The sequence below is a fragment of the Phyllobates terribilis genome, unplaced genomic scaffold (assembly GCF_046119375.1).
Source record: "Phyllobates terribilis strain yellow unplaced genomic scaffold, ASM4611937v1 Scaffold_1__5_contigs__length_1240528914, whole genome shotgun sequence".
Classification (NCBI taxonomy): domain Eukaryota; kingdom Metazoa; phylum Chordata; class Amphibia; order Anura; family Dendrobatidae; genus Phyllobates; species Phyllobates terribilis.
This window is the reverse complement of record NW_027362761.1, coordinates 1,231,783,969-1,231,802,598: the sequence shown is the minus strand read 5'-3', so window position 1 is coordinate 1,231,802,598 and position 18,630 is coordinate 1,231,783,969. Positions and strand designations below refer to the sequence as shown.

Here is an 18,630-nt window from a genome sequence, read left to right as displayed (position 1 = left end):
CTTTCCGCTATCATCGATCTTTCCTTCTTCTACATGAAGCGCTCATCTTTCCGCTATCATCGATCTTTCCTTCTTCTGCATGAAGCTCTCGTCTTTCCGCTATCATCGATCTTTTCTTCATCTACATGAAGCGCTCGTCTTTCCGCTATCATCGATCTTTCCTTCTTCTACATGAAGCGCTCGTCTTTCCGCTATCATCGATCTTTCCTTCATCTACATGAAGCGCTCGTCTTTCCGCTATCATCGATCTTTCCTTCATCTACATGAAGCGCTCGTCATTCTGCTATCATCGATCTTTCCTTCATCTACATGAAGCGCTCGTCTTTCCGCTATCATCGATCTTTCCTTCTTCTACATGAAGCGCTCGTCATTCTGCTATCATCGATCTTTCCTTCATCTACATGAAGCGCTCTTCTTTCCGCTATCATCGATCTTTCCTTCATCTACATGAAGCGCTCGTCTTTCCGCTATCATCGATCTTTCCTTCATCTACATGAAGCGCTCGTCTTTCCGCTATCATCGATCTTTCCTTCTTCTACATGAAGCGCTCGTCATTCTGCTATCATCAATCTTTCCTTCGTCTACATGAAGCGCTCGTCATTCTGCTATCATCAATCTTTCCTTCTTCTACATGAAGCGCTCGTCTTTCCTCTATCATCGATCTTTCCTTCATCTACATGAAGCGCTCGCGTTTCTGATATCATCGATCTTTCCTTCTTCTACATGTAGCGTTGGTCTTTCTGCTATCAGCGATCTTTTCTTCTTCTACATGAAGCGCTCGTCTTTCCGCTATCATCGATCTTTCCTTCTTCTACATGAAGCGCTCGTCTTTCTTCTATCATCGATCTTTCCTTCATCTACATGAAGCTCTCGTCTTTCCGCTATCATCGATCTTTCCTTCTTCTACATGAAGCGCTCGTCTTTCTGCTATCATCGATCTTTCCTTCTTCTACATGAAGCGCTCGTCTTTCTGCTATCAGCGATCTTTCCTTCTTCTACATGAAGCGCTCGTCTTTCCGCTATCATCGATCTTTCCTTCATCTACATGGAGCGCTCTTCTTTCCACTATCATCGATCTTTCCTTCTTCTACATGAAGCGCTCGTCTTTCTGCTATCATCGATCTTTCCTTCATCTACATGAAGCGCTCTTCTTTCTGCTATCATCGATCTTTCCTTCTTCTACATGAAGCGCTCGCCTTTCCGCTATCATCGATCTTTCCTTCATCTACATGAAGCGCTCGTCTTTCTTCTATCATCGATCTTTCCTTCATCTACATGAAGCTCTCGTCTTTCCGCTATCATCGATCTTTCCTTCATCTACATGGAGCGCTCTTCTTTCCACTATCATCGATCTTTCCTTCTTCTACATGAAGCGCTCGTCTTTCCGCTATCATCGATCTTTCCTTCTTCTACATGAAGCGCTCGTCTTTCTGATATCATCGATCTTTCCTTCTTCTACATGAAGCGCTCGTCTTTCCGCTATCATCGATCTTTCCTTCTTCTACATGAAGCGCTCATCTTTCCGCTATCATCGATCTTTCCTTCTTCTACATGAAGCGCTCGTCTTTCTGCTATCATCGATCTTTTCTTCTTCTACATGGAGCGCTCGTCTTTCCGCTATCATCGATCTTTCCTTCTTCTACATGAAGCGCTCGTCTTTCCGCTATCATCGATCTTTCCTTCTTCTACATGAAGCGCTCATCTTTCCGCTATCATCGATCTTTTCTTCTTATACATGAAGCGCTCATCTTTCCGCTATCATCGATCTTTTCTTCTTCTACATGAAGCGCTCGTCTTTCCGCTATCATCGATCTTTTCTTCTTCTACATGAAGCGCTCGTCTTTCCGCTATCATCGATCTTTTCTTCTTCTACATGAAGCGCTCGTCTTTCCGCTGTCATCGATCTTTCCTTCTTCTACATGAAGCGCTCATCTTTCCGCTATCATCGATCTTTCCTTCTTCTACATGAAGCGCTCATCTTTCCGCTATCATCGATCTTTCCTTCTTCTACATGAAGCGCTCATCTTTCCGCTATCATCGATCTTTTCTTCTTCTACATGAAGCGCTCATCTTTCCGCTATCATCGATCTTTCCTTCTTCTACATGAAGCGCTCGTCTTTCTGATATCATCGATCTTTCCTTCTTCTACATGAAGCGCTCGTCTTTCCGCTATCATCGATCTTTCCTTCTTCTACATGAAGCGCTTATCTTTCCGCTATCATCGATCTTTCCTTCTTCTACATGAAGCGCTCGTCTTTCTGCTATCATCGATCTTTTCTTCTTCTACATGGAGCGCTCGTCTTTCCGCTATCATCGATCTTTCCTTCTTCTACATGAAGCGCTCGTCTTTCCGCTATCATCGATCTTTCCTTCTTCTACATAAAGCGCTCGTCTTTCCGCTATCATCGATCTTTCCTTCTTCTACATGAAGCGCTCATCTTTCCGCTATCATCGATCTTTCCTTCTTCTACATGAAGCGCTCATCTTTCCGCTATCATCGATCTTTCCTTCTTCTACATGAAGCGCTCATCTTTCCGCTATCATCGATCTTTCCTTCTTCTACATGAAGCGCTCATCTTTCCGCTATCATCGATCTTTCCTTCTTCTACATGAAGCGCTCGTCTTTCCGCTATCATCGATCTTTCCTTCTTCTACATGAAGCGCTCGTCTTTCTGATATCATCGATCTTTCCTTCTTCTACATGAAGCGCTCGTCTTTCCGCTATCATCGATCTTTCCTTCTTCTACATGAAGCGCTCGTCTTTCCACTATCATCGATCTTTCCTTCTTCTACATGGAGTGCTCGTCTTTCCGCTATCATCGATCTTTCCTTCTTCTACATGAAGCGCTCGTCTTTCCGCTATCATCGATCTTTCCTTCTTCTACATGAAGCGCTCGTCTTTCCGCTATCATCGATCTTTCCTTCATCTACATGAAGCGCTCGTCTTTCCGCTATCATCGATCTTTCCTTCTTCTACATGAAGCGCTTGTCTTTCTGATATCATCGATCTTTCCTTCTTCTACATGAAGCGCTCATCTTTCCGCTATCATTGATCTTTCCTTCTTCTACATGAAGCGCTCGTCTTTTTGCTATCATCGATCTTTCCTTCTTCTACATGAAGCGCTTGTCTTTCTGCTATCATCGATATTTTCTTCATCTACATGAAGCTCTCGTCTTTCCTCTATCATCGATCTTTCCTTCATCTACATGAAGCGCTCGTCTTTCCGCTATCATCGATCTTTCCTTCATCTACATGAAGCGCTCGTCTTTCTGATATCATCGATCTTTCCTTCTTCTACATGAAGCGCTCGTCTTTCCGCTATCATCGATCTTTCCTTCTTCTACATGAAGCGCTCATCTTTCCGCTATCATCGATCTTTCATTCATCTACATGAAGCACTCGTCTTTCTGATATCATCGATCTTTCCTTCTTCTACATGAAGCGCTCGTCTTTCCGCTATCATCGATCTTTCCTTCTTCTACATGAAGCGCTCGTCTTTCCGCTATCATCGATCTTTCATTCATCTACATGAAGCACTCGTCTTTCTGATATCATCGATCTTTCCTTCATCTACATGAAGCGCTCATCTTTCCGCTATCATCGATCTTTCCTTCTTCTACATGAAGCGCTCTTCTTTCTGCTATCATCGATCTTTCCTTCTTCTACATGAAGCGCTCTTCTTTCCGCTATCATCGATCTTTCCTTCTTCTACATGAAGCGCTCGTCTTTCCGCTATCATCGATCTTTCCTTCTTCTACATGAAGCGCTCATCTTTCCGCTATCATCGATCTTTCCTTCTTCTACATGAAGCGCTCGTGTTTCCTCTATCATCGATCTTTCCTTCTTCTACATGAAGCGCTCATCTTTCCGCTATCATCGATCTTTCATTCATCTACATGAAGCACTCGTCTTTCTGATATCATCGATCTTTCCTTCATCTACCTGAAGCTCTCGTCTTTCCGCTATCATCGATCTTTCCTTCTTCTACATGAAGCGCTCGTCTTTCCGCTATCATCAATCTTTCCTTCTTCTACATGAAGCGCTCGTGTTTCCTCTATCATCGATCTTTCCTTCTTCTACATGAAGCGCTCCTCTTTCCGCTATCATCGATCTTTCCTTCTTCTACATGAAGCGCTCCTCTTTCCGCTATCATCGATCTTTCCTTCTTCTACATGAAGCGCTCATCTTTCCGCTATCATCGATCTTTCCTTCTTCTACATGAAGCGCTCATCTTTCCGCTATCATCGATCTTTCCTTCTTCTACATGAAGCGCTCGTCTTTCTGATATCATCGATCTTTCCTTCTTCTACATGAAGCGCTCGTCTTTCCGCTATCATCGATCTTTCCTTCTTCTACATGAAGCGCTCATCTTTCCGCTATCATCGATCTTTCCTTCTTCTACATGAAGCGCTCGTCTTTCTGCTATCATCGATCTTTTCTTCTTCTACATGGAGCGCTCGTCTTTCCGCTATCATCGATCTTTCCTTCTTCTACATGAAGCGCTCGTCTTTCCGCTATCATCGATCTTTCCTTCTTCTACATGAAGCGCTCATCTTTCCGCTATCATCGATCTTTTCTTCTTCTACATGAAGCGCTCATCTTTCCGCTATCATCGATCTTTTCTTCTTCTACATGAAGCGCTCGTCTTTCCGCTATCATCGATCTTTTCTTCTTATACATGAAGCGCTCGTCTTTCCGCTATCATCGATCTTTCCTTCTTCTACATGAAGCGCTCATCTTTCCGCTATCATCGATCTTTCCTTCTTCTACATGAAGCGCTCATCTTTCCGCTATCATCGATCTTTCCTTCTTCTACATGAAGCGCTCATCTTTCCGCTATCATCGATCTTTTCTTCTTCTACATGAAGCGCTCATCTTTCCGCTATCATCGAACTTTCCTTCTTCTACATGAAGCGCTCGTCTTTCCGCTATCATCGATCTTTCCTTCTTCTACATGAAGCGCTCATCTTTCCGCTATCATCGATCTTTCCTTCTTCTACATGAAGCGCTCGTGTTTCCTCTATCATCGATCTTTCCTTCTTCTACATGAAGCGGTCGTCTTTCCGCTATCATCGATCTTTCCTTCTTCTACATGAAGCGCTCCTCTTTCCGCTATCATCGATCTTTCCTTCTTCTACATGAAGCGCTCATCTTTCCGCTATCATCGATCTTTCCTTCTTCTACATGAAGCGCTCATCTTTCCGCTATCATCGATCTTTCCTTCTTCTACATGAAGCGCTCGTCTTTCTGATATCATCGATCTTTCCTTCTTCTACATGAAGCGCTCGTCTTTCCGCTATCATCGATCTTTCCTTCTTCTACATGAAGCGCTCATCTTTCCGCTATCATCGATCTTTCCTTCTTCTACATGAAGCGCTCGTCTTTCTGCTATCATCGATCTTTTCTTCTTCTACATGGAGCGCTCGTCTTTCCGCTATCATCGATCTTTCCTTCTTCTACATGAAGCGCTCGTCTTTCCGCTATCATCGATCTTTCCTTCTTCTACATGAAGCGCTCATCTTTCCGCTATCATCGATCTTTTCTTCTTCTACATGAAGCGCTCATCTTTCCGCTATCATCGATCTTTTCTTCTTCTACATGAAGCGCTCGTCTTTCCGCTATCATCGATCTTTTCTTCTTATACATGAAGCGCTCGTCTTTCCGCTATCATCGATCTTTCCTTCTTCTACATGAAGCGCTCCTCTTTCCGCTATCATCGATCTTTCCTTCTTCTACATGAAGCGCTCATCTTTCCGCTATCATCGATCTTTCCTTCTTCTACATGAAGCGCTCATCTTTCCGCTATCATCGATCTTTCCTTCTTCTACATGAAGCGCTCATCTTTCCGCTATCATCGATCTTTCCTTCTTCTACATGAAGCGCTCATCTTTCCGCTATCATCGATCTTTTCTTCTTCTACATGAAGCGCTCATCTTTCCGCTATCATCGAACTTTCCTTCTTCTACATGAAGCGCTCGTCTTTCCGCTATCATCGAACTTTCCTTCTTCTACATGAAGCGCTCGTCTTTCCGCTATCATCGATCTTTCCTTCTTCTACATGAAGCGCTCATCTTTCCGCTATCATCGATCTTTCCTTCTTCTACATGAAGCGCTCATCTTTCCGCTATCATCGATCTTTCCTTCTTCTACATGAAGCGCTCATCTTTCCGCTATCATCGATCTTTCCTTCTTCTACATGAAGCGCTCATCTTTCCGCTATCATCGATCTTTTCTTCTTCTACATGAAGCGCTCATCTTTCCGCTATCATCGATCTTTCCTTCTTCTACATGAAGCGCTCATCTTTCCGCTATCATCGATCTTTCCTTCTTCTACATGAAGCGCTCATCTTTCCGCTATCATCGATCTTTTCTTCTTCTACATGAAGCGCTCATCTTTCCGCTATCATCGAACTTTCCTTCTTCTACATGAAGCGCTCGTCTTTCCGCTATCATCGAACTTTCCTTCTTCTACATGAAGCGCTCGTCTTTCCGCTATCATCGATCTTTCCTTCTTCTACATGAAGCGCTCATCTTTCCGCTATCATCGATCTTTCCTTCTTCTACATGAAGCGCTCATCTTTCCGCTATCATCGATCTTTCCTTCTTCTACATGAAGCGCTCGTCTTTCTGCTATCATCGATCTTTTCTTCTTCTACATGAAGCGCTCGTCTTTCCGCTATCATCGATCTTTCCTTCTTCTACATGAAGCGCTCGTCTTTCCGCTATCATCGATCTTTCCTTCTTCTACATGAAGCGCTCGTCTTTCCGCTATCATCGATCTTTCCTTCTTCTACATGAAGCGCTCGTCTTTCCGCTATTATCGATCTTTCCTTCTTCTACATAAAGCGCTCGTCTTTCCGCTATCATCGATCTTTCCTTCTTCTACATGAAGCGCTCATCTTTCCGCTATCATCGATCTTTCCTTCTTCTACATGAAGCGCTCATCTTTCCGCTATCATCGATCTTTCCTTCTTCTACATGAAGCGCTCGTCTTTCCGCTATCATCGATCTTTCCTTCTTCTACATGAAGCGCTCGTCTTTCCGCTATCATCGATCTTTCCTTCTTCTACATGAAGCGCTCGTCTTTCTGATATCATCGATCTTTCCTTCTTCTACATGAAGCGCTCGTCTTTCCGCTATCATCGATCTTTCCTTCTTCTACATGAAGCGCTCGTCTTTCCACTATCATCGATCTTTCCTTCTTCTACATGGAGTGCTCGTCTTTCCGCTATCATCGATCTTTCCTTCTTCTACATGAAGCGCTCGTCTTTCCGCTATCATCGATCTTTCCTTCATCTACATGAAGCGCTCGTCTTTCCGCTATCATCGATCTTTCCTTCTTCTACATGAAGCGCTTGTCTTTCTGATATCATCGATCTTTCCTTCTTCTACATGAAGCGCTCATCTTTCCGCTATCATTGATCTTTCCTTCTTCTACATGAAGCGCTCGTCTTTTTGCTATCATCGATCTTTCCTTCTTCTACATGAAGCACTCGTCTTTCTGGTATCATCGATCTTTCCTTCTTCTACATGAAGCGCTTGTCTTTCTGCTATCATCGATATTTTCTTCATCTACATGAAGCTCTCGTCTTTCCGCTATCATCGATCTTTCCTTCTTCTACATGAAGCGCTCGTCTTTCTGCTATCATCGATCTTTCCTTCTTCTACATGAAGCTCTCGTCTTTCCGCTATCATCGATCTTTCCTTCTTCTACATGAAGCGCTTGTCTTTCTGCTATCATCGATATTTTCTTCATCTACATGAAGCTCTCGTCTTTCTGCTATCATCGATCTTTCCTTCTACTACATGAAGCGCTCGTCTTTCTGCTATCATCGATCTTTCCTTCTTCTACATGAAGCGCTCGTCTTTCCTCTATCATCGATCTTTCATTCATCTACATGAAGCGCTCGTTTTTCCGCTATCATCGATCTTTCCTTCATCTACATGAAGCGCTCGTCTTTCTGATATCATCGATCTTTCCTTCTTCTACATGAAGCGCTCGTCTTTCCGCTATCATCGATCTTTCCTTCTTCTACATGAAGCGCTCATCTTTCCGCTATCATCGATCTTTCATTCATCTACATGAAGCACTCGTCTTTCTGATATCATCGATCTTTCCTTCTTCTACATGAAGCGCTCGTCTTTCCGCTATCATCGATCTTTCCTTCTTCTACATGAAGCGCTCGTCTTTCCGCTATCATCGATCTTTCATTCATCTACATGAAGCACTCGTCTTTCTGATATCATCGATCTTTCCTTCATCTACATGAAGCGCTCGTCTTTCCGCTATCATCGATCTTTCCTTCTTCTACATGAAGCGCTCGTCTTTCCGCTATCATCGATCTTTCCTTCTTCTACATGAAGCGCTCGTGTTTCCTCTATCATCGATCTTTCCTTCTTCTACATGAAGCGCTCATCTTTCCGCTATCATCGATCTTTCATTCATCTACATGAAGCACTCGTCTTTCCGATATCATCGATCTTTCCTCCATCTACCTGAAGCTCTCGTCTTTCCGCTATCATCGATCTTTCCTTCTTCTACATGAAGCGCTCGTCTTTCCGCTATCATCAATCTTTCCTTCTTCTACATGAAGCGCTCGTGTTTCCTCTATCATCGATCTTTCCTTCTTCTACATGAAGCGCTCGTCTTTCCGCTATCATCGATCTTTCCTTCTTCTACATGAAGCGCTCATCTTTCCGCTATCATCGATCTTTCCTTCTTCTACATGAAGCGCTCATCTTTCCGCTATCATCGATCTTTCCTTCTTCTACATGAAGCGCTCATCTTTCCGCTATCATCGATCTTTCCTTCTTCTACATGAAGCGCTCGTCTTTCCGCTATCATCGATCTTTCCTTCTTCTACATGAAGCGCTCGTCTTTCTGATATCATCGATCTTTCCTTCTTCTACATGAAGCGCTCGTCTTTCCGCTATCATCGATCTTTCCTTCTTCTACAGGAAGCGCTCATCTTTCCGCTATCATCGATCTTTCATTCATCTACATGAAGCACTCGTCTTTCTGATATCATCGATCTTTCCTTCATCTACCTGAAGCTCTCGTCTTTCCGCTATCATCGATCTTTCCTTCTTCTACATGAAGCGCTCGTCTTTCCGCTATCATCAATCTTTCCTTCTTCTACATGAAGCGCTCGTGTTTCCTCTATCATCGATCTTTCCTTCTTCTACATGAAGCGCTCATCTTTCCGCTATCATCGATCTTTCCTTCTTCTACATGAAGCGCTCATCTTTCCGCTATCATCGATCTTTCCTTCTTCTACATGAAGCGCTCATCTTTCCGCTATCATCGATCTTTCCTTCTTCTACATGAAGCGCTCATCTTTCCGCTATCATCGATCTTTCCTTCTTCTACATGAAGCGCTCATCTTTCCGCTATCATCGATCTTTCCTTCTTCTACATGAAGCGCTCGTCTTTCCGCTATCATCGATCTTTCCTTCTTCTACATGAAGCGCTCGTCTTTCTGATATCATCGATCTTTCCTTCTTCTACATGAAGCTCTCATCTTTCCGCTATCATCGATCTTTCCTTCTTCTACATGAAGCGCTCGTCTTTCCACTATCATCGATCTTTCCTTCTTCTACATGGAGTGCTCGTCTTTCCGCTATCATCGATCTTTCCTTCTACATGAAGCGCTCGTCTTTCCGCTATCATCGATCTTTCCTTCTTCTACATGAAGCGTTTGTCTTTCTGATATCATCGATCTTTCCTTCTTCTACATGGAGCGCTCGTCTTTCCGCTATCATCGATCTTTCCTTCTTCTACATGAAGCGCTCATCCTTCCGCTATCATCGATCTTTCATTCATCTACATGAAGCACTCGTCTTTCTGATATCATCGATCTTTCCTTCATCTACCTGAAGCTCTCGTCTTTCCGCTATCATCGATCTTTCCTTCTTCTACATGAAGCGCTCATCTTTCCGCTATCATCGATCTTTCATTCATCTACATGAAGCACTCGTCTTTCTGATATCATCGATCTTTCCTTCTTCTACATGAAGCGCTCGTCTTTCCGCTATCATCGATCTTTCCTTCTTCTACATGAAGCGCTCATCTTTCCGCTATCATCGATCTTTCATTCATCTACATGAAGCGCTCGTCTTTCCGCTATCATCGATCTTTCCTTCTTCTACATGAAGCGCTCGTCTTTCCGCTATCATCGATCTTTCATTCATCTACATGAAGCACTCGTCTTTCTGATATCATCGATCTTTCCTTCTACTACATGAAGCTCTCGTCTTTCCGCTATCATCGATCTTTCCTTCTTCTACATGAAGCGCTCGTCTTTCCGCTATCATCAATCTTTCCTTCTTCTACATGAAGCGCTCGTGTTTCCTCTATCATCGATCTTTCCTTCTTCTACATGAAGCGCTCATCTTTCCGCTATCATCGATCTTTCCTTCTTCTACATGAAGCGCTCATCTTTCCGCTATCATCGATCTTTCCTTCCTCTACATGAAGCGCTCATCTTTCCGCTATCATCGATCTTTCCTTCTTCTACATGAAGCGCTCGTCTTTCCGCTATCATCGATCTTTCCTTCTTCTACATGAAGCGCTCGTCTTTCTGATATCATCGATCTTTCCTTCTTCTACATGAAGCGCTCGTCTTTCCGCTATCATCTATCTTTCCTTCTTCTACATGAAGCGCTCGTCTTTCCGCTATCATCGATCTTTCCTTCTTCTACATGAAGCGCTCGTCTTTCTGCTATCATCGATCTTTTCTTCTTCTACATGAAGCGCTCGTCTTTCTGCTATCATCGATCTTTTCTTCTTCTACATGGAGCGCTCGTCTTTCCGCTATCATCGATCTTTCCTTCTTCTACATGAAGCGCTCGTCTTTCCGCTATCATCGATCTTTCCTTCCTCTACATGAAGCGCTCATCTTTCCGCTATCATCGATCTTTCCTTCTTCTACATGAAGCGCTCGTCTTTCCGCTATCATCGATCTTTCCTTCTTCTACATGAAGCGCTCGTCTTTCTGATATCATCGATCTTTCCTTCTTCTACATGAAGCGCTCGTCTTTCCGCTATCATCTATCTTTCCTTCTTCTACATGAAGCGCTCGTCTTTCCGCTATCATCGATCTTTCCTTCTTCTACATGAAGCGCTCGTCTTTCTGCTATCATCGATCTTTTCTTCTTCTACATGGAGCGCTCGTCTTTCCGCTATCATCGATCTTTCCTTCTTCTACATGAAGCACTAGTCTTTCCGCTATCATCGATCTTTCCTTCTTCTACATGAAGCGCTCATCTTTCCGCTATCATCGATCTTTTCTTCTTATACATGAAGCGCTCATCTTTCCGCTATCATCGATCTTTTCTTCTTCTACATGAAGCGCTCGTCTTTCCGCTATCATCGATCTTTCCTTCTTCTACATGAAGCGCTCATCTTTCCGCTATCATCGATCTTTTCTTCTTATACATGAAGCGCTCATCTTTCCGCTATCATCGATCTTTTCTTCTTCTACATGAAGCGCTCCTCTTTCCTCTATCATCGATCTTTCCTTCTTCTACATGAAGCGCTCATCTTTCCGCTATCATCGATCTTTCCTTCTTCTACATGAAGCGCTCATCTTTCCGCTATCATCGATCTTTCCTTCTTGTACATGAAGCGCTCATCTTTCCGCTATCATCGATCTTTCCTTCTTCTACATGAAGCGCTCATCTTTCCGCTATCATCGATCTTTTCTTCTTCTACATGAAGCGCTCATCTTTCCGCTATCATCGATCTTTCCTTCTTCTACATGAAGCGCTCGTCTTTCTGATATCATCGATCTTTCCTTCTTCTACATGAAGCGCTTGTCTTTCCGCTATCATCGATCTTTCCTTCTTCTACATGAAGCGCTCATCTTTCCGCTATCATCGATCTTTCCTTCTTCTACATGAAGCGCTCGTCTTTCTGCTATCATTGATCTTTTCTTCTTCTACATGGAGCGCTCGTCTTTCCGCTATCATCGATCTTTCCTTCTTCTACATGAAGCGCTCGTCTTTCCGCTATCATCGATCTTTCCTTCTTCTACATGAAGCGCTCGTCTTTCCGCTATCATCGATCTTTCCTTCTTCTACATGAAGCGCTCATCTTTCCGCTATCATCGATCTTTCCTTCTTCTACATGAAGCGCTCATCTTTCCGCTATCATCGATCTTTCCTTCTTCTACATGAAGCGCTCATCTTTCCGCTATCATCGATCTTTCCTTCTTCTACATGAAGCGCTCATCTTTCCGCTATCATCGATCTTTCCTTCTTCTACATGAAGCGCTTGTCTTTCCGCTATCATCGATCTTTCCTTCTTCTACATGAAGCGCTCATCTTTCCGCTATCATCGATCTTTCCTTCTTCTACATGAAGCGCTCGTCTTTCCGCTATCATCGATCTTTCCTTCTTCTACATGAAGCGCTCGTCTTTCCGCTATCATCGATCTTTCCTTCTTCTACATGAAGCGCTCGTCTTTCCGCTATCATCGATCTTTCCTTCTTCTACATGAAGCGCTCATCTTTCCGCTATCATCGATCTTTCCTTCTTCTACATGAAGCGATCATCTTTCCGCTATCATCGATCTTTCCTTCTTCTACATGAAGCGCTCATCTTTCCGCTATCATCGATCTTTCCTTCTTCTACATGAAGCGCTCGTCTTTCCGCTATCATCGATCTTTCCTTCTTCTACATGAAGCGCTCGTCTTTCCGCTATCATCGATCTTTCCTTCTTCTACATCTAATCTGTACAGGGAGGGCAGAGAGGTGACCCTGTTGGGCATTCTTTGGGGTTAGTTTGGGAGGGTTGAAGGATGGGCCTTGCCATTGGTATCAGGATGGGCTTGAGAATGTGATCCTTCCCTGCCACAGTCATTCTCCTTTTCACATGCGCTACGTTGTTAGCAGGAGGGTGACAATATGGTCTGGTCCTGAGTTTTGGACAGACAGGAGTCATATTGTAGGGATGGCCCCATTCCATAGTGGAGAGCTGGTGAATATCAACCGCCAATTCATCCAATATTATTGTATTCTACGTCTGCACACTGGTAACCCATAGTTAGGCATCTCATATAGGTGGTGCCATTACATGCAGTGATTAGTAAGTGCACCCCCAGCCTCACACCCAGACACACATAAACCCCACTGTTAAGAAGGCAGGGTGCCTAGTAAACCACGGAGGCTCTTACATACGCTAACTTACATTTCTAACATTTCCAGCAATAGTGGAGCTGACGTATCATTGCCAGCAGTGTGTGGATGATGCGCCGTGTATGGATGTGATATTGGACACAGCAGATTTCTGCACCTGAACAGTAGTGAATACTAAAGGTATGCAGATACTGAATATGTGTATAGATCTGTGTTGTCACACCCAGACACCACCATGAGCCCCACAGTTGGGGTTATTTGAGTATCAGCTCTTCTGCATAGAATATGTTCCTCCTCCATTAGCCGTGTGCAAATGAGCAGTCCACAGGTAACAAGCCTGGGGGGATACAGTAGGGGGCTGGGGGTGGGGAAGGTCACATGGAAGCCTTTTACAGATGGGATGGGATTAATGTCACACCCCTGACCTCTATAAAACTCTTGCAGCAGAGCAGGTCTCACCACACCTCACTGGCCACCATGTATGCCCTCCAATCTCTCTGGCTGGTGTCACTGCTCGCACTACAGCCCTCACCAGCCTTGCTGAGAATTTTGCCCCACAGAGGATGGTCCAATGAGGTGGAGGTGACAAAGAATTGTCCACTATGTCAGGAGTTCAGCTGCCCCTCAGGACCCCAGCGCTGCCCAGCTGGCAGAGTGAAGGATCATTGCGGATGCTGCTGGCAGTGCGCCAATGTGGAGGGTCAACTCTGTGACCTGCCATGGCAGAAGCGCCATTATGGCCCCTGTGGCGAGGAGCTCCAGTGCCAGGTGATGGCGGTGCACAGTGATGAGCCCCAGTGTGTCTGCTCCAACCAGGAGACCGTGTGTGGTTCTGACCGCAGGACCTACAGAAACATCTGCCGACTGCAGGAGGCTGCCCGCACCCGCAGGAAGACGGTCCTGAGCCTGGCACATACTGGACCATGCCAAGAAGGTGAGTCCAGAGCCGAGGGAGTGCTCCCAGCTCACTGCAATCCCACAACTGGCCAACAGGGGGCGGAGGGTCACACCTTACAGTGCAGCCCATAGGGCAGCTCAATGGGATCTCTACTGAGTCTGTGCATAAGGAGGAGGAGAGGTCAGTGTCCTGATGTCTGTGTATTAGGAGGAGGAGAGGTCGGCGTCCTGATGTCTGTGTATTAGGAGGAGGAGAGGTCGGCGTCCTGATGTCTGTGTATTAGGAGGAGGAGAGGTCGGCGTCCTGATGTCTGTGTATTAGGAGGAGGAGAGGTCGGTGTCCTGATGTCTGTGTATTAGGAGGAGGAGAGGTCAGTGTCCTGATGTCTGTGTATTAGGAGGAGGAGAGGTCGGCGTCCTGATGTCTGTGTATTAGGAGGAGGAGAGGTCAGTGTCCTGATGTCTGTGTATTAGGAGGAGGAGAGGTCAGCGTCCTGATGTCTGTGTATTAGGAGGAGGAGAGGTCGGTGTCCTGATGTCTGTGTATTAGGAGGAGGAGAGGTCAGTGTCCTGATGTCTGTGTATTAGGAGGAGAGGTCGGCGTCCTGACGTCTGTGTATTAGGAGGAGGAGAGGTCGGCGTCCTGATGTCTGTGTATTAGGAGGAGGAGAGGTCGGCGTCCTGATGTCTGTGTATTAGGAGGAGGAGAGGTCAGCGTCCTGATGTCTGTGTATTAGGAGGAGGAGAGGTCGGTGTCCTGATGTCTGTGTATTAGGAGGAGGAGAGGTCAGTGTCCTGATGTCTGTGTATTAGGAGGAGGAGAGGTCGGCGTCCTGATGTCTGTGTATTAGGAGGAGGAGAGGTCAGCGTCCTGATGTCTGTGTATTAGGAGGAGGAGAGGTCGGTGTCCTGATGTCTGTGTATTAGGAGGAGGAGAGGTCAGTGTCCTGATGTCTGTGTATTAGGAGGAGGAGAGGTCGGCGTCATGATGTCTGTGTATTAGGAGGAGGAGAGGTCAACGTCCTGATGTCTGTGTATTAGGAGGAGGAGAGGTCGGCCTCCTGATGTCTGTGTATTAGGAGGAGGAGAGGTCAGCATCCTGATGTCTGTGTATTAGGAGGAGGAGAGGTCGGTGTGCTGATGTCTGTGTATTAGGTGGAGGAGAGGTCGGCGTCCTGATGTCTGTGTATTAGGAGGAGGAGAGGTCGGCGTCCTGATGTCTGTGTATTAGGAGGAGGAGAGGTCGGCGTCCTGATGTCTGTGTATTAGGAGGAGGAGAGGTCGGCGTCCTGATGTCTGTGTATTAGGAGGAGGAGAGGTCGGCGTCCTGATGTCTGTGTATTAGGAGGAGGAGAGGTCGGTGTCCTGATGTCTGTGTATTAGGAGGAGGAGAGGTCGGTGTCCTGATGTCTGTGTATTAGGAGGAGGAGAGGTCAGTGTCCTGATGTCTGTGTATTAGGAGGAGGAGAGGTCGGCGTCCTGATGTCTGTGTATTAGGAGGAGGAGAGGTCAGTGTCCTGATGTCTGTGTATTAGGAGGAGGAGAGGTCAGTGTCCTGATGTCTGTGTATTAGGAGGAGGAGAGGTCAGCGTCCTGATGTCTGTGTATTAGGAGGAGGAGAGGTCAGTGTCCTGATGTCTGTGTATTAGGAGGAGGAGAGGTCAGTGTCCTGATGTCTGTGTATTAGGAGGAGAGGTCGGCGTCCTGACGTCTGTGTATTAGGAGGAGGAGAGGTCGGCGTCCTGATGTCTGTGTATTAGGAGGAGGAGAGGTCGGCGTCCTGATGTCTGTGTATTAGGAGGAGGAGAGGTCGGCGTCCTGATGTCTGTGTATTAGGAGGAGGAGAGGTCGGTGTCCTGATGTCTGTGTATTAGGAGGAGGAGAGGTCGGCGTACTGACGTCTGTGTATTAGGAGGAGGAGAGGTCGGCGTCCTGATGTCTGTGTATATGGAGGAGGAGAGGTCGGCGTCCTGATGTCTGTGTATAAGGAGGAGGAGAGGTCGGCGTCCTGATGTCTGTGTATTAGGAGGAGGAGAGGTCGGTGTCCTGATGTCTGTGTATTAGGAGGAGGAGAGGTCGGTGTGCTGATGTCTGTGTATTAGGAGGAGGAGAGGTCAGCGTCCTGATGTCTGTGTATTAGGAGGAGGAGAGGTCGGTGTCCTGATGTCTGTGTATTAGGAGGAGGAGAGGTCGGTGTCCTGATGTCTGTGTATTAGGAGGAGGAGAGGTCAGTGTCCTGATGTCTGTGTATTAGGAGGAGGAGAGGTCGGCGTCCTGATGTCTGTGTATTAGGAGGAGGAGAGGTCAGCGTCCTGATGTCTGTGTATTAGGAGGAGGAGAGGTCGGTGTCCTGATGTCTGTGTATTAGGAGGAGGAGAGGTCAGTGTCCTGATGTCTGTGTATTAGGAGGAGGAGAGGTCGGCGTCATGATGTCTGTGTATTAGGAGGAGGAGAGGTCAACGTCCTGATGTCTGTGTATTAGGAGGAGGAGAGGTCGGCCTCCTGATGTCTGTGTATTAGGAGGAGGAGAGGTCAGCATCCTGATGTCTGTGTATTAGGAGGAGGAGAGGTCGGTGTGCTGATGTCTGTGTATTAGGTGGAGGAGAGGTCGGCGTCCTGATGTCTGTGTATTAGGAGGAGGAGAGGTCAACGTCCTGATGTCTGTGTATTAGGAGGAGGAGAGTTCGGCGTCCTGATGTCTGTGTATTAGGAGGAGGAGAGGTCGGTTTCCTGATGTCTGTGTATTAGGAGGAAGAGAGGTCGGCGTCCTGATGTCTGTGTATTAGGAGGAGGAGAGGTCAGCGTTCTGATGTCTGTGTATAAGGAGGAGAGGTCGGCGTCCTGATGTCTGTGTATTAGGAGGAGGAGAGGTCGGCATCCTGATGTATGTGTATTAGGAGGAGGAGAGGTCAGCGTTCTGATGTCTGTGTATAAGGAGGAGAGGTCGGCGTCCTGATGTCTGTGTATTAGGAGGAGGAGAGGTCAGTGTCCTGATGTCTGTGTATAAGGAGGAGAGGTCGGCGTCCTGATGTCTGTGTATTAGGAGGAGGAGAGGTCGGCATCCTGATGTATGTGTATTAGGGGGAGGAGAGGTCAGCTTCCTGATGTCTGTGTATTAGGAGGAGGAGAGGTCAGTGTCCTGATGTCTGTGTATTAGGAGGAGGAGAGGTCGGCGTCCTGATGTCTGTGTATTAGGGAGAGGAGAGGTCGGCATCCTGATGTATGTGTATTAGGGGGAGGAGAGGTCAGCTTCCTGATGTCTGTGTATTAGGGAGAGGAGAGGTCGGCATCCTGATGTATGTGTATTAGGGGGAGGAGAGGTCAGCTTCCTGATGTCTGTGTATTAGGAGGAGGAGAGGTCAGTGTCCTGATGTCTGTGTATTAGGAGGAGGAGAGGTCGGCATCCTGATGTATGTGTATTAGGGGGAGGAGAGGTCAGCTTCCTGATGTCTGTGTATTAGGAGGAGGAGAGGTCAGTGTCCTGATGTCTGTGTATTAGGAGGAGGAGAGGTCGGCGTCCTGATGTCTGTGTATTAGGGAGAGGAGAGGTCGGCGTCCTGATGTCTGTGTATAAGGAGGAGAGGTCGGCGTCCTGATGTATGTGTATTAGGAGGAGGAGATGTCAGCGTCCTGATGTCTGTGTATTAGGAGGAGGAGAGTTCAGCATCCTGATGTCTGTGTATTATGAGGAGGAGAGGTCGGCCTCCTGATGTCTGTGTATTAGGAGGAGAGTTCAGCGTCCTGATGTCTGTGTATTAGGAGGAGGAGAGTTCAGCGTCCTGATGTATGTGTATTAGGAGGAGGAGATGTCAGCGTCCTGATGTCTGTGTATTAGGAGGAGGAGAGTTCAGCATCCTGATGTCTGTGTATTATGAGGAGGAGAGGTCGGCCTCCTGATGTCTGTGTATTAGGAGGAGAGTTCAGCGTCCTGATGTCTGTGTATTAGGAGGAGGAGAGGTCAGTGTCCTGATGTCTGTGTATAAGGAGGAGAGGTCGGCGTCCTGATGTCTGTGTATTAGGAGGAGGAGAGTTCAGCGTCCTGATGCCTGTGTAATAGGGGGAGGAGAGGTCGGCATCCTGATGTCTGTGTATTAGGGAGAGGATAGGTCGGCATCCTGATGTCTGTGTATTAGGGAGAGGAGAGGTCGGCATCCTGATGTCTGTGTATTAGGAGGAGGAGAGGTCGGCGTGCTGATGTCTGTGTATTAGGAGGAGGAGAGGTCGGTGTTCTGATGTCTGTGTATTAGGAGGAGGAGAGGTCGGTGTCCTGATGTATGTGTATTAGGAGGAGGAGAGGTTTGCGTGCTGATGTCTGTGTATTAGGAGGAGGAGAGGTCGGCGTCCTGATGTCTGTGTATTAGGAGGAGGAGAGGTCGGCGTCCTGATGTCTGTGTATTAGGAGGAGGAGAGGTCGGCGTTCTGGTGTCTGTGTATTAGAAGGTGGAGAGGTCGGCATCCTGATGTATGTGTATTAGGAGGAGGAGAGGTCAGCGTCCTGATGTCTGTGTATTAGGAGGAGGAGAGGTCAGCTTCCTGATGTCTGTGTATTAGGAGGAGGAGAGGTCAGTGTCCTGATGTCTGTGTATTAGGAGGAG

General features: G+C 46.3%; 1 protein-coding gene across 1 annotated transcript in view; it reads left to right on the top strand.

Moving 5' to 3' along the window:
- The first annotated feature begins 13,615 nt into the window (after positions 1-13,615).
- LOC141236912 (kazal-type serine protease inhibitor domain-containing protein 1-like) overlaps positions 13,616-18,630 on the top strand; it is a 134,165-nt gene continuing 129,150 nt past the window's right edge. The window contains exon 1 of the mRNA XM_073668301.1: positions 13,616-14,072. Within this exon, the coding sequence (XP_073524402.1) occupies positions 13,616-14,072 (457 nt within the window). The remainder of the gene's footprint in view (positions 14,073-18,630) is intronic.